Source organism: Juglans microcarpa x Juglans regia, chromosome 7D, assembly GCF_004785595.1.
Source record: "Juglans microcarpa x Juglans regia isolate MS1-56 chromosome 7D, Jm3101_v1.0, whole genome shotgun sequence".
NCBI classification, from domain to species: Eukaryota; Viridiplantae; Streptophyta; class Magnoliopsida; order Fagales; family Juglandaceae; genus Juglans; species Juglans microcarpa x Juglans regia.
The window spans coordinates 20,492,824-20,508,466 of NC_054606.1; the positions used below are offsets into that span (position 1 = coordinate 20,492,824).

At 35.2% G+C, this 15,643-nt stretch overlaps 1 protein-coding gene across 2 annotated transcripts; it reads left to right on the plus strand.

The window, feature by feature from the left end:
- Positions 1-4,918: 4,918 nt before the first annotated feature.
- LOC121239891 (60S acidic ribosomal protein P2A-like) lies at positions 4,919-6,783 on the plus strand. Of its 2 annotated transcripts, none has more exons than XM_041137254.1 (4): positions 4,919-5,073; positions 5,175-5,267; positions 6,187-6,410; positions 6,544-6,783. In XM_041137254.1, exons 2-4 carry the CDS (start codon positions 5,180-5,182, stop codon positions 6,568-6,570), a joined length of 339 nt encoding a protein of 112 aa, XP_040993188.1. In that variant the 5' UTR covers positions 4,919-5,073; positions 5,175-5,179; the 3' UTR covers positions 6,571-6,783. The 2 variants fall into 2 exon arrangements, with proteins under 2 accessions (XP_040993188.1, XP_040993187.1); XM_041137253.1 differs by having other exon boundaries at positions 4,920-5,073; positions 5,178-5,267.
- Positions 6,784-15,643: the final 8,860 nt, after the last annotated feature.

Genomic DNA, 15,643 nt, shown 5'->3' on the forward strand with positions numbered 1-15,643 from the left:
TTGGAGCTCCATTGGAATCTTATAAAAAGCAAGAACTTCTCATTCCCAAACAATGTGGGATCTCATATACAACCTACCCTTATTCTTATTATATGGGGTATCACAAATAAATTGATCAAACTTCTCATTATCGAGAACGTCCCTAATCTAAAATTCTACAATAACCAATTTATATCGGGGATCAACAATCGCATCGATAAATAATAATCTATTTATCTTCTTAACATCCTCCTAATATTTATTATATTTGGATTTCATTTTCATAACCATACCATTCAACAATCTGGCAGTGTCATCACAGCTTTGTTACAAGTGGTCATAAAGCCAGAGAGCTCCTCAAAGTAAATGTTCGCAATATAATATTTGGAACTATATATGCGCACAGTTACATAGTAAAATAATTTCAAAAATTAAACAAAGTACCTCACATTGGCTCAATCAACAGTGCCCAGCGCATCGAGCTCCCTTCTCCCCTTATTGGTTCTAGCACAGTATACATCAGGCCTTCATCCTGGACCTTCATCTGCTTGAACACTCTTTGGTATTTTTGTGCTACATCTAACATTATGTATGTAGAGTTCCATCGAGTGGTAACATCCAAGCTCAACATATAAGAAGATGTGATCTCAAATTGTTCAACTATAGCCTTAAACTTGCTAAGCTTTTGGAGGGAAACCTTCACATATCTCACAAAATTGTGGACTTTTGGTAATTGAATCATCAACCTCATTCAACCCCTCAACAAATATAAGGTTGATAATGTGAGCACATTATAGAACGTGGATAAACCCGTTCTCACGAATTGTATCAACTTTTACCGTCGTATTTGAACCAATCTATTCCAATGCCATTGGCATTGGCATTGTTAACTGTGATACAAAATACTTTTGTAATCTCTCAATCATTTATACAGTTATCCATCTCATTTTCAATGGATGAACCCTTGTGATTTTCAATTTGTTTGAAGCCAATAATCCATTTGTGTAATGTTTACTCACTATAAATGAAGTGGGTTGTGATACACATGTAGCTGAGATTCTGTATGGACATCCATGTTTCAATCGTGAATAACACTCTCTGGCTAATGGTAATAAACATCTTCTTCATTTGGCCTTTCTCCTTGGCATATCTCTTCAAACAACCTCACGTCTCTGTATACAGTGAAGATATGGGAAATCGAGGCTCAAGACACTACATAAATTTATGGAAGCATTTTCCCTCAATGGTGAGAAAAGGAATCTCATCCGTAATGATCATTTCCGCAAGAAAATCTATAACACCCCAATGAAAGACCCAAATCACATGGTTTATACTCCAAAAGAACTAGTCAATGATATAATTGAAGCCTCATTGGAACCTTATAAAGAACAAGAACTTCTTCTTCCAAGGTAATGTGAGATCTCATACACCACCTACCATTACCCTTATCATATAAGATATCACAATCTACCCCCTTAAATTTCCGACGTCCTCGTCAGGCCTATCCGTTGTAGGTGACATGACTCAACTTCCACATTTCTAGTTTTGATAGGTTCTAATTTCATTTATAATGCCGTAATGGAAGACCCAAACTACATGACCTATACTCTAAAAGAACTAGTAATGATACAATTGAAGCCCTATTAGAACCTTATAAAGAGCAAGAACTTCTCATTCCCAAGCAATGTAGGATCTCATACATCAGTTACTCTTATTCTTATGATATGAGATATCACAAAATCCCTCTACATTTTCTCAGTGTATTGAGAGTTTGATAGTTTTTTACTCTGTGTACCATCATTGGTTGTAGAAGTTTCGTAACTTAACTTATTCTAATCATTGGCCATTGACTCTTCGTGTATCTTATACCGCTGACAACCCATAAGATATACTATTAACACATAAGTGTCTTACTTTTTACTAGGTCATGGTGGTCGACCGATATCAATATTTAACTCCTTTTCCTCACTAAGAATACCCTCATCTTCTATATCTATAGGTACCCAACTACTTGCACAGGAAGTAGCTGATCCAGATGTAGGTCTAGGGATGGAAGTACCTATCGGTGTAGAAATTGTGGCATCCTTTTGTGGATGATCACCTTAAGCAAGTGTAGCATCCATATCCATATAAATTGCACTGAAATAATTAAGAAACAACAAATAAAAACATGTTACGAAAATAATTTAGACATTGGAAACACATTAAGATCATTTTGTCGATAGACATATTGTTTTATTTTTTATTTTTTGAGAAAATACCTCAACTTTATTGAAATCCCTTAGTTTTGGTGGAGAAAAATCGTGGTAACAAAAACAAATACCTAAGGGTTACATATATTCATAAAACCAAAACCCATGCATAAAGAAGGCATATTGTTTTGAAAAGAAAAAACATGTGTTATGTGTATGGTTTTAAAAAGAAAACAAAAAAAACTAAAACTCATACAGGATTTTAAAAAATACAAATCACTCATATTCATTGTGGAAAGACAAAACTCGTTTAATTAAATTAACCTATTGTTTTTGCTTAACTGAGTAGTTCGCTCAATCAAGCATCGAGCAAATAATCTGTATGAAGTTTGCTCGAGCCACAATTGAGCAAGCATCAAGCGAACAATTTGTATGAAGTTTGCTAGAGCCATAATCGAGCGAGCATTGAGCGAACATTGTTTGGATGGCGTTTTCAAGTTTTCAACAATAAAATCCCCCAATTCAAAGGCTACAAACCCAAATCCCCCAATTCAAACAACAAATACAATAAACAATCAACCCAATGCAATTTTGGAACCCTAAATCGGAAAGGACAATGATGCCCTTCCAACTAGTTAAAAACCAGTTTACAACCAAGATAACAAAATTATTTTGTAAAATTATAAGATATGTTTTATGTCATTTTTTGTTGTTGTTTGATTTGTGGTTTTTTCGTAGCTTGAATTGTGATGGCCACAATACTTAGCTATTGTTGATCCCCAAGAAGCCTTTAGTTGAATGTTCACACCTAATCCACCGTCTACACTTTCTACATTTACTCCCGAAAATTGAAATAGAAAAACAGCAATTGTAACCTTCCGGTCCGCTAAAGTCAGCCTCACGGTGTGTCACATGACGATGTCAGGCAACAGTAGGAAGGTACGACATGGCTGAGTCCCTATCGGGCAGAGAGATCCAAAGAAGAGAGAGAAAGTTCACGAAAGTGAGGGGGAGAAAGGGGATCATGCATTTTGGACTCCCGATGTGCACAAAATGAAATGGAAATACTTCATTTAGTTAACTTAATAATTCAAACTATCTAAATAAATAATAATAATAATTCAAACTATCATATACATTTGACCCTTTTTTTTTTTTTTTTTTTTTAAGTCTGAGTTTGGAGTCCATATGGACTCTAATTCCAAATTCTGACTATTCCGATGGAGTCGGAGGTGGAGTAGGTGTTGGAGTCGGAGTCGGAGTCGGTGGAAGATTGTTATTGCCCTAACAGTTCCCTTGGGTGAGGGCCAAATCGAGCCACCACTGTGAACACTTTCCCTTTTTTCTATTTTTTATTATCAAGTTTTTGTACTTTTTATTCTATTTTATCATATATATATATATATTAAAATTCTACTTAGCTAATATTTATATTCATTTGAAGTTTTATTTTCTCAATTTTAGTCTATTTTTCGTTTTTATATTAGTTTTATTTCTGTTATTTATTATTTTACTATTTATAATTATTCTTTTAACAAAATTATTGGCATAAATATGTGACATATTAGTTTTTTATTAAAAAAATGCTAGTTTTACTTACATGACCATAGGTACTGTTATGTTGGTTTTTCTGTAGCTTGAACTGTGATGGCCACAATCCTTAGCTATTGCTAATCCCCAAGATGCCTTTGGTTGAATGTTCACACCTGATTCACCATCTGCACTTCCTACATTTACCCTTGAAAATTGAAACAGGAAAACAGGAATTGTAACCTTCCGGTCCGCTGTAGTCAACCTCACGGTGTGTCACACGACGATGTCAGGCAACAGCAGGAAGGCACAACATGGTTGAGTCCCTGCAGGGCAAAGAGATCTAGAGAAGAGAGAAGGTTCATGAAAGTGAGGGGGAGAAAGGGGATCATGCATTTTGGACTTGCATGGACCCCCAATGTGCACAAAATGAAATGGAACGACGTCGTTTAGTTAACTTAATAATTCAAACTATCTAAATAAATAATAATAATAATAATTCAAACTATCATATATATTTGATCTCTCTCTTTTTAAGTCGGAGTTTGGAGTCCATATGGACTCTAACTCCAAATTCTGACTACTCCGATGGAGTTGGAGATGGAGCGGGTGTTGGTTGGAGTCAGAATCGGAGTCGGCGAAAATTTTTTATAGCCCTAGCAGTTCCCTTGGGTGAGGGCCAAATTGAGCCACCACTGTGAACATTTTCCCTTTTTTCTATTTTTTATTATCAAGTTTTTGTACTTTTTATTCTATTTTATCATATATATATATTAAAATTCTACTTAGCTAATATTTATATTCATTTGAAGTTTTATTTTCTCAATTTTAGTCTATTTTTCGTTTTTATATTAGTTTTATTTCTGTTATTTATTATTTTACTATTTATAATTATTCTTTTAACAAAATTATTGGCATAAATATGTGACATATTAGTTTTTTATTAAAAAAATGCTAGTTTTACTTACATGACCATAGGTACTGTTATGTAAGTTATTGAAAATTGTAAAAATTTTAAAATTTAAAATTTAAATTAAAAAATTACTGATAAAATAAAATTATCACTCAATATGTATAATATTATGCATAAAATTATATTATTCTTTTTTATAACGGGAAGGGAATAAAATAAAAGCGTAACAAAAGTAAACGTATTTTCAAAACAATTGAAACCAGTTAATATTTGGTAAATGAAAAACATAATATGAACGGCCACGATCCAATCAAACTGACCCGTATCGGAATCAGCTCGAACCCTAGCTATATAAACCCCAACTGCGAAAACTGCTCGTTCCACCAGAACAAACCCTCGGCGCTACCTCACAGACTCCATCAGTTTCCAACGCAGCCTCTGCATCCGAATCTCCACCCGGTACTCTATTTCTCTATCCCCTTTTTCTGGGTTTTTCTTTACGTATGTTCGTGTGTATAAGTCCGAAGCTGATTTGCTGCATATGTTTTTGGTTGATTTAGCAGAGATGAAGGTTGTCGCATCGTACTTGTTGGCCGTGTTGGGAGGCAACACCACCCCTTCCACTGATGATTTGAAGCATATCCTCGGATCAGGTACTCCTTTCTTGTCTGATAGTTTTACCAGTGATTTTTATGAAGACAAATCGTTTGAGTTTCACATATTTATGTGCGTAAGAAATCGTTATGCGTTTTGAATTTGTGTGTATAATGTTTCTGGGTCTGATTGGTTCATCAGAATCATAATATGGTGTGTGAGTTTATTTTTTATAGTTGATTTGCATATGTTTCATACTGTTTTTCGTCTTGTTCGTAGAGCATTCTTGTAAAAAAAATAAAGATATCACAAATCGTTTTGGTACAGTTTCTTTGCTGATTTTTTTAAATGACCTTGTATGTGCTAAATATCAATATTTCCGATGTTCTGATCTTTTGTTTTTGGATTTATTTTGTTCCATACAAGTTTCTTGGTACAATTATTTGCTTGATGCAGAATTTTGGGGACAGTTTTGTCCCCAAAATGACTTTAATGATATTGTTTTGTTGATTATAAATTATTGTGAGTTGAGCTTGCATTTAAAATAATCAGAAGCTGTATGCAGAATCTTCACACCCCATTGGGTTGTTCTATTTGATTCTTGTGCAATTCTATATGAAATACAGCTCTTAGGGTTTATTAGTTGAATTATATGCAATTTTTTTTGTTATTATATGTTATTTATATCTGAGTTGTAGACACTTGCGTTTTGGCCACTATTACATTGAAAGATGTGCTTTGAAGCAATTTGTAAGCTTTTCTTTCTGCTTTATGTTGAAAGATGGGAAACCTGCTTTGAAAACATGATTATATGGATAAAATATTTTAATTAACAGGAACAAAAATTAAGATGCCACAATCTAGATGTTTAGTAATTTTGAATTGATGCTTAGATAAATGCTATTCAAAATAAAAATGCTATTGAAATGATATAGATTTTGAACTCATGCTAAAGGATATGAATTTCATGGGTTACAGTTGGAGCTGAAGCCGATGATGATAAGATTGAGTTGCTCTTGTCTGAAGTCAAGGGAAAAGATATCACAGAACTGATTGCAGCTGGAAGGGAGAAGCTGGCATCAGTCCCATCTGGTGGTGGTGGTATTGCTGTTGCTGCACCTGCTGGCGGTGCTGCTGCTGCTGCTGCTGCAGCTGAGCCAAAGAAAGAGGAGAAAGTGGAAGAGAAAGAGGAGTCTGACGATGTAAGATTTTGCAGAAAAGAATCTATATGGATTTTTTATTGCCACTTTCCATAACCCTGCCACATTCATGTTTCCTCGCTACTATCTCTTGTATTACTATTCTATTCTAACTTGTGGATTTGTTTTGCTGCAGGATATGGGTTTTAGCCTATTTGACTAAGAGATTGAAGCCTGGTGGCTTGTTTGCATTAAGACTTATCTTCGGCTAGTGTTTTTAGTAGAATTTTGAAGTTTTTTGAGTCTGTAGTTGGATGTGGTTTTAGCTATAATTGCCAAAATTTTGGATTTCCGTCAAGACATTTGAGTTGAACTATTAAAGTTTGCATTTCAGTTAATTTGAACGTTGAATTCAATTACTATAGAAGTTCATATAGCTTGAGGCTATTTGGGAGTGTATAATCTGCTTGTGCATCTGCAATCTATACTCGTCTGAATTGAACTTTTACACCCTGACCTTTCTCAGTGAGTTCGTCAGATCTGTGCTTGGTTCAATTGGTGTTATATATCAGTTGTTTAGCAGAGGTGCATCTGACTTACGTTATGGATGGCATGTTTAGCCAGGGCTTTACATCACCTACTAAATAACTAACTCTTTTGCTTAGTATGAAATATGAGGTAGGGGGCAACGTTTGTCGAATGCGTCGGGTTATTTGGGTCAATTTCAAACCCTATATAGGAATAATTAACAGGTGACTTTTTTAAATGAAGATGGCACTCTCTTTATTGTCTCTAGAAGTACCAAGAGCAAGTGTGAAAAACACACTTTCTCCTTTATCTAATAATAGGGCTATGAAACTGATGTGAGCTGCCCATCAAATCTGACTCTATTTTGGCTTCGCTCCAAATCCGATAAGTCGGGATTGGAGTATTTTTAATCAAAAAAGTCAAAATCAAAGTTGGAGGTGGGAGTGTACCGGCTCCAATTTCTATTTTATAAAAAAAAATATATTTTATATATATTAATCAATATATATTTTTTATATATCTAACTTATATGGTTAAGTAAATTTAATAATATACTAGTATGAATAAATTATTATAAAATAATATGATTATGCTATAAATTAAATAGATTAAATTCACAAGTAATAGTTTAGTATATGTAAATATCATGTTACTAACTATTATTATCATGTAACACTAATGTATAATAACAATTGGGGCTGAGCTCCGACGGAGTGAGTTGTCGTTTCCAAACTTCGACTCTAACAAGAGTCGGAGAGGAATTTTTACTCTAACTCCGAACAGAATTTGAGTCCTTAGAGGTCGGAGCTCCGACTGTCTATAGGGCTAATATAAATATTAAACATTGACTTTTGAGGAGATGATGACATGCATACTGTGTCCATGAATATGGGTTCAACAAAAGGGTTGGTAGATTCTTGTTGAAATCTTTATAATTGAATTTAAGTGGGCCTACATTACATAATATATTAGAGGATAGACTCAGAGAGAACAATTAATCAATTTAAGGCATCTTGGGACCCATGTTTTTTGTATTTTTGCTCTCTAATTAATTTGTATTTTTGAGGGTCTGATCAGGTTTGATCTCTAATTGACATGATATATGATATAATATCAACCAACATCAATCTTGTAATATTGTCTCCAAATATATTAATATAATAATGTGGTCAATTTCTTTTGTTAAATAAATAATGTACAAAAATTAATTTGACCCATTACACTACATAGCACTATTAACAAAGGTAGATGTGTCTATAACTTGATCTAAAAATAAATATAAGAGCATCAAGTGGTGGGTCCTTGTTTCAGTATTTGCTTGGATCGAGCACAATAAAATGTAGAAAGAATACAAGTTTTGTGCATTAGCCTGGGCTGGGGGAAGAGAAGAAAACTAAAAAAGTGCGAGAGGAGTGAGTAAAGTTGGCGCTGGAGTTTTGTGGGTAAATATAACTAGATAAATATGCTCACCAAAGCCTAAGTCCAAACTTGTAAAAAAAAAAAAAAAAAACTAAAAAGATAAAAAAAAAAAAGAAGCTTAAATACAATAGTTTAAAAACTAAATAACATATATGATGTAGCCTGAGTTATAATAGTCTCATTTATAACGTAATAACAACATTGACTTAGCCTTGAAAGATAATTACATAAATATTAAACATGGATTCTCAAATCTCAATAGTCCATTAGTCATACCTGAAATGAAGATAGAAAGTTGCAATCAATAAATGAAAAAAATTAATAATAAAAAATTAAATACGGTAAAAATAGAATTTGATTTTTACCAAAAAATAGGGTTCTCTCAACTCCATCCCAACTCTCAATGGGCGTTTGTCTCAGACTCTCAGTTATCGGCAATTATGTTAGAGTTCACAATTAGGTTTATAAAATCATAAAAAGTAAAAGTTAAAAACATTAAAAATAATTAAATAATCATTTAAAAGTATATAAAGTTACCCGATTCAAGTCTATAACTCTCGGCATCAACGCCAATGGTATCTAGTCCAATAGACGTTTCACTTATCTAATTCTGTGTGCAAACGAGGGCCTCCACGGTTGATGGTGACAATGAACTCCGATAAGCATCCAACACGCGACGTCCAGTGCTAAACGCCGACTTTGAGGCAACCATAGTGACAGGAATGGCTAGCACATCTCGAGCTATACGAGAAAAGACAGGATACTTGGTAGAATTAACTTTCCACCAAGTTAATAACTGAAATACAGCACTAGGTGCCTCGACAGCTTCCATAAAATATCGTTCAACCTCAGATGTATACTACATAATATATCTTGTTGCAATGAGTTGATGATACTGCTGCATAATACGATGGCCTGTAACCTATATAGATGGGTCAGTATCATCTAAGGAAGTTGTCGACCCCATTGGCCTCAGATCTAAGAAGTTACCAGCTGCGGATGAAGACTAACAACTATTGTTGTAGTGACTATATAGGTAATTAATATCACTTTTTAGCACTCTAATAAACTCTGCAGCCTTCACTGCCCCGAGGACGGAATTTACCCAAAATTCTAGAACGGCCAACTTATATCGAGGGTCAAGGATCACAGCCACAAATAATAATCTATTTATCTTCTCAATATTTCCCTAATATTGATCATATTTGGTCTTCATCTTAGTAGCCATAACAGATAACAATCCCCTAGAGTTTGCACAACTATTTTCAAAGTGGAAGTGAAGCTTTTAGACCTTCAAAGTGGAAGTGAAGCTTTTAGACCTCGCTGAAGTGCAAGTTCGCAGTCATATATTTGGATTCAGATATCCACATGGTTATGTCATTAAAAATTTTAAAAAATTGAACAAAGTACCTCACACTGGTCCAATCATGTGCGTTCTGCGCACCGAGCCCCTATCCTACTGGCTCTAACAAAGCATACATCAGGCCCCCATCCTCGACCTTCATTTGCTAGAACACTCTTTGGTACTTCTGTACTATATCCAACATCATGTATGTAGAGTTCCATTGAGTCAGAACGTTCAAGCACAATATAATAGAACATTCAATCTGAAGATCTTCAGCTATTACCTTAAACTTGGCAAGCCTTTGGGGGAACCCCTCATATATTGCACATTGCTGCGGACTCGAGTAATGGAATCATTAACCACTTTTAACCCCTCAACAATTATGAGGTCGATAATATGAGCACATCATCGAACATGACTGAACTTGTGGGCCAGAATGACATCATCTTTCACCTTCGTGTTCCACTTAAACCAATCAATTACTGTTTCATTGATACTGGCATTGTCAACTGTAATACACAACACTTCTCAAATTCCTCGGTCCTTTAACCAATCATCCGTCTTTGTCCCAATGGATGCACCTTTATGATCTACAATTTTTTTGAAGCCAATAATTTTTTTGTGTAAAATCCACTCACTGTTAATGTAGTGTGCTGTGATACACATGTAGCATATGTTCTGTATGGATGTCCATGTGTTAGTCGTAAACGACACTCTCTGGCCAGTGGTAATAAACATCTTCTTCATCTCCGCCTTGTCATTCGCATGCCTCTTCATACAATCTCGCATCACCGTATACTGTGATGGAATAGAAAATTGTGGCTCAACAAAATTTAGAAACTTTTGAAAACTGTGGTAAAGGGCATCTCATCAGTAATTATCATCTCTGTAAGCATGTCCTTCAACATCTTCACTGTATTGAGGGATGACTAATTTCTTAGTCTGTGTACCATCAATGGCTGTAGAAGTTTGGTAACTGAGGTTGGTCTAATCAGTAGCCGCCAATCCCTTCGTGATCTTATATCATTGGCAACCATTTAGATGTGCTATTAATACACTGGTGCCTTGCTTCTTTGAATGACATCCACAATGTTGCCCACAGTAATGACATCTTGTTACCGGGTTTGCAATATTACTAGAAATTTTGGTGAAATGCTCTCATGTCCACGACATTTTTTTAGAAGGCCATGGTGGTTGATCTTACTCAATGGACATCTCCTCCTCTTTGTTGAACATATCTTCATCCTCTATATCTATTGGGAGTGGGAGTTGACTACTCACACAAGATGTAGCTGCTCTAGATGTAGCTGCCCTAGATGTGGCTCTAGGGGTGGAAGTACCTACCGGTGTAGGAGCTGCAGTATTGGCATCCGACACATCCCTTGTGGATGATCATCTCCACTAGGTCTAGGATCCATATCACAATCAGAGAAGCTGAAAAAATAAATTAGAAACAAAAATTAGTTTAAAAAATAACTAGGCTATATTAAAAGGCATCAATTCATTTAATTAGGAGAAAAATAAATTAGAAGGTAAACATAAACAAACATACATGAAACTAGCAAAAACCAGAAAACCCATAATGAAACTATAATAAAAATTGAAGGTAAATACAAGCAAACCCAATATGAATATGAATAGAGATGTTAGATCGTCACCTTTCAAAAAAAAAAAAAAAAAAAAAAAGAACAAAGGAAGAAAGAAAGAAAAACCCCTTATTAGTCTACCGAGTGAAATAGGGCTGCTGCCCACAGGCACAGATGCCTATATTTGGTGAAGATGCTTGTCGGCACAGCTGGGTTTATTCATTCATTTATCAGTTATACCGAGCTTTTTCTTCTTCTTCTTTTTCATTGTGTGGTGAGGTCAAGTGTGTTGGGGTGGGGGGCTTCATATTGTCCTTGTGAATTGTAGTGTCGAGGTGTTGTATATTAGGCTATCCTGTTTCTGCCAAAATGATTAGAGCTTAATTATTTATTGTTAACTTGAAATTCTCGTGTGATTAGATAGTTAATTCGTTCATGTATATTAGGTGTTGTACATATAAATGTATATTAGATAGTTAATTCGTTTCCTCTCTTGACATGCTTTACCACCAACATATGGTCTGCTACTCAATCAGCTTTCTTTTTAGCTCGCATAAAGTCTAATCACTTGGCAATTTATACAACGTTATGTTTCAATGAAAACAGCCAACAGGAATAATGGTTTGCTCTTGGGAAAAAAAAACAAAGATACACAATACACATAGATTAAGTAACTCAAAATTCATTAGTGTTTGCAAGATTTGAATTTGGTAATACAAAAACTAGTGTAACTGTAATGATAACCCAAGATTTGAATTGGTTGGGTCATATGGTTTTGATTTTTGAAGGAGTAACATCCCTTACACATTTTATCAAACACATTGCATGCATACAACACAACTTACAAACACATCACACATTTTATCAAACACATTTCCTTACTACAAATTTACAAAACAACTTCACAAGAATCACAACAATTAATCCCAAAACAAACTAATTCCAAGCAATTAAATTCCAACAACATGGAAAAAAAGAATACATAAAATTAAATTCCTTGATTTAATTTTAGGGCTCGGAATCAGGTACTCTCACCAGAGGCTGAAGCTGAACGGAGGTTGAAGCTTGGAATCCTGTTGCGTACTACGGAGGCGCAAAGAGGAACGGTTGCAACAGAGAGGGAACGAGGCAGCGAGGAGGCAAGGTTCACTGTTCAGACTTCAGAGAGAATGAAGAATGAAGAAAGGAATGGGGGTCCTGCATTTTGGACCCCCCATGTGATGAAACGATGTCATTCCACATTAAGTGGAACGAAGTCGTTTAATATTTTTTTTAAAAAAAATTTAGATGTAAAACAATGTCATTTTACCTCTGGAATTTTTTCAAAAAAAAAAATGAAATTTGGAGCTACTCCGATCTCCAACTCCGATTTCCGACCACTCCGACTCTGTTGAAGTCGGAATCGGAGAAGAAGTCGGGCGAAGTCGAAATTTTTGGAAGTTTGCACAACCCTAATAACAACTAATGTATTAACACTAATGTATAATAATATGTAATACTAATTATTTAATAACTAACGTATAATAACATTTAATATTAATGTATTGTGTATTATCATAAATATATAAATTTATAATAACATGTAATATTAATATATAATAACTAAAGTATAACAACATGTACTAATAATGTATAATAATCATTGTATAATAACATGTAATACTAATGTTATAACAAAAACTTTATGTGCAGTCACTTTTGCATACTTCTTATGCACTCTACTAATATGATTGATTGCGTCAATTTTTTTTTAATATAAAATAACTGTTTTGGCCAATCATATCAGTGAAGTATGCAAGGAGTACGTAAAAGTGACTGCATGTAGTAGAACTCTAAAAAAAAATTAAAATCTAGAAGTCCAAATCCAATTAGTAAGAGCTCAAAATTGTCAAATTGAAATTTCAAATGGGTTAAAAAAAAAATCTAATAAAAAAGTTCAAATCTGACTCTGCTCCGACAAATTGGAGTTGGATCGGAGGCTATGCAAATCGGAGTGAAAGGTAGGACACTCCGATTGCGACATTGTCGGTACACAGCCCTACCACCAGCCCATGAACTGAACCAATGCTCTCTCACCTATAAACATCGTTGAATCAATGATCAGCAATGTTATTGGAGAAAGTGAAAAAAATTGTCGTCCTTGGTAATACATGTTTATTTAGAGTACAACATTTATCAGCAAAAACGTTCCAATATGTACATGTAACGCCCCGTCCCCGAGGGTCCGGAGAATTAACTCAAATTACCTGATAACCAACTCCAACATTGCTAATACTCTTCCCAAAAGCTCAAAATCCAACGTAAACACTTCAAATTTAATTAACCACGCATACTCGTATATAAAAATCATCAATACAGTAACCTCAAAAATTACCAACTTCTCTACATGTCACTTAAACTCACATTTCAACAATATAATTAAAAAATCACCAATATTCATCGAAAGCTTTCTATTCTCAATCCATTATTCTTAAATCATCTCACCCAAGTCTTCATAGTTCTGATCCTCAGCTGAAATATCCAAAAATCATCTGAAAATATTAGAGATAAGAGAGGGGTGAGTTATCAACAACTCAGTAAGCAGAGAACATATACTAGCGTGCAAACATGAGCTTTTTCAGAAAGTTCAGTATTCAGAAACAAAATAATATATTTTTATATACAGATCTCAGAAACGTGTTATTAGAAAATCAGAGCAACTTTTCAATCTTTTCATACTCCAAAAGAGTCAACTGTTCATATTTAAAGATTCATTTCATATTAAAAAACACTTTGGCATAACATAACCTAAACATTTTCGTCATATCAAAATAGAGTATCTTATAGAGCAAAGACCATGTTTCACTCCCATGGTAGGGTTATGATATCCCTAGTGGCCAAACCGAGTAGAGACAGAGGTGAAATCTTTCCCTTATTCTTCTTGGAGCCCCGAGTGTGCACACAAGAAAAACCATAATAAAACTATTTTGTTTCCAAAGTGGGTGCACTCAGAGACAGAGAAGTTGGTACCAACCCAAACAGAGCAGAGTATATCAGAGCAGAGCAGAAATAGAGTTAGATACAAAATCAGTACACCATGCCAAAGGTTTTCAGATGCCATATCAAAATAAAACAGTGTACCAAAACATAATCAGATCATTCTCACATACTGAAAATAAAACTTGGACCATCTTTCTAAATAAATGCACAATTTTTCAGATTCTCAGTATCGCTCTTTTTCATATTTCAGAGGCAACATGACAAAATTTAGCTTATGGCTACACAAAACATGTCAGAAAATATTTTCTCTTTTTCATGCAAATTTCATGAGTAATGCAAATAAGCGACCGAAGTTGGTTTTTCCCAAGTTCTCATTTCATCACAAAAATATGCAAAGTTTTCAGAAAGTCAACCTCAGTCTCAATAATTCGTGTAAGGTCTAGCATAGGAACCCCGCTTATCTAGAATTCTTAGCTTTTCCAGAATTTTCCTCAAAAATGTCGAGTCGACTATAAATCGTCACCTATGAGAATAATCACTTAATTTATGTAAGTTTCCAATCAATCACATATTTCGATATTTGAGCCTATACTTCTAAAATAACCTATTTTAATTCCTCAAAACTTAAAACCCTCATAATTCCAAAATATATCATTACTTTCTAAAATCATCAATATCCACCGTAACCAACGTCAAACTCAAAACACCAATATTTAAACCCGAAACCGCCAATAAATCTCACATCATAAATCAATCATACAAACAATTTCATAATCCAATCCAACCGATCCCCTTACTCTTCAGACTCAGTCCGGCACAACCAACTAATTCACAGTAAATATGAGTTAGCGCAAAATACATTTAAATCTCAAAAGTTCTTTGAGAAAATACTTACAATGCTATAATATAATTTTTGAAAGGTCACGGAGGTGTTAGAAATGGCGACACAGCAACAGAACAGTGCAACATGCACTGTGGCTGTGGGTCTCAAAAACTCACTTTTGAACGGAAAAAAACCAAGACCCGAGATTGATAGGGTATGCCTTAGGGATGTCGATGAATCCAATGGTGGTGGTGGTTGGCCGTGGGTGGCGGCGTAGAGGGAGGTCGAAGACCACAAAGTTCAAAACGGAAATGGAGTTGGATGTACTTCACCGGTGACAGATTGGGGCTAAGGATGGGTGCATTGGGTTGTTAGGAGGTTGATGATGAAGTGGTGAAGAGATGGTGGCCGATGGCGGCGCGCGAGCTCAAGAGGTGCCGCGGCTTAGTGAAGGGCATGGGGGCTAACGGCGGCGTGGGAGGAGCTGGGAATGGAGGGGGGTGGTCGCCGGAGGGAGGGGGAGCTAATGGGCTGGGCGGTGCCAGTCATGGCGGCAGTGGGCTAGGAGAAGAGAGAAACGGACGGGAAGGGAGAAAGGGAGGGCTGGTCGCGCAGG

Bases quoted from the DNA above. Each gene is read 5' to 3' on its own strand.
- LOC121239891 (XM_041137254.1), top strand. From the start codon at position 5,180: ATGAAGGTTGTCGCATCGTACTTGTTGGCCGTGTTGGGAGGCAACACC. The intron at 5,268-6,186 runs GTACTCCTTTCT...CATGGGTTACAG, and splicing joins GAAGCATATCCTCGGATCAG to TTGGAGCTGAAGCCGATGAT. The intron at 6,411-6,543 runs GTAAGATTTTGC...GTTTTGCTGCAG, and splicing joins AGAAAGAGGAGTCTGACGAT to GATATGGGTTTTAGCCTATT.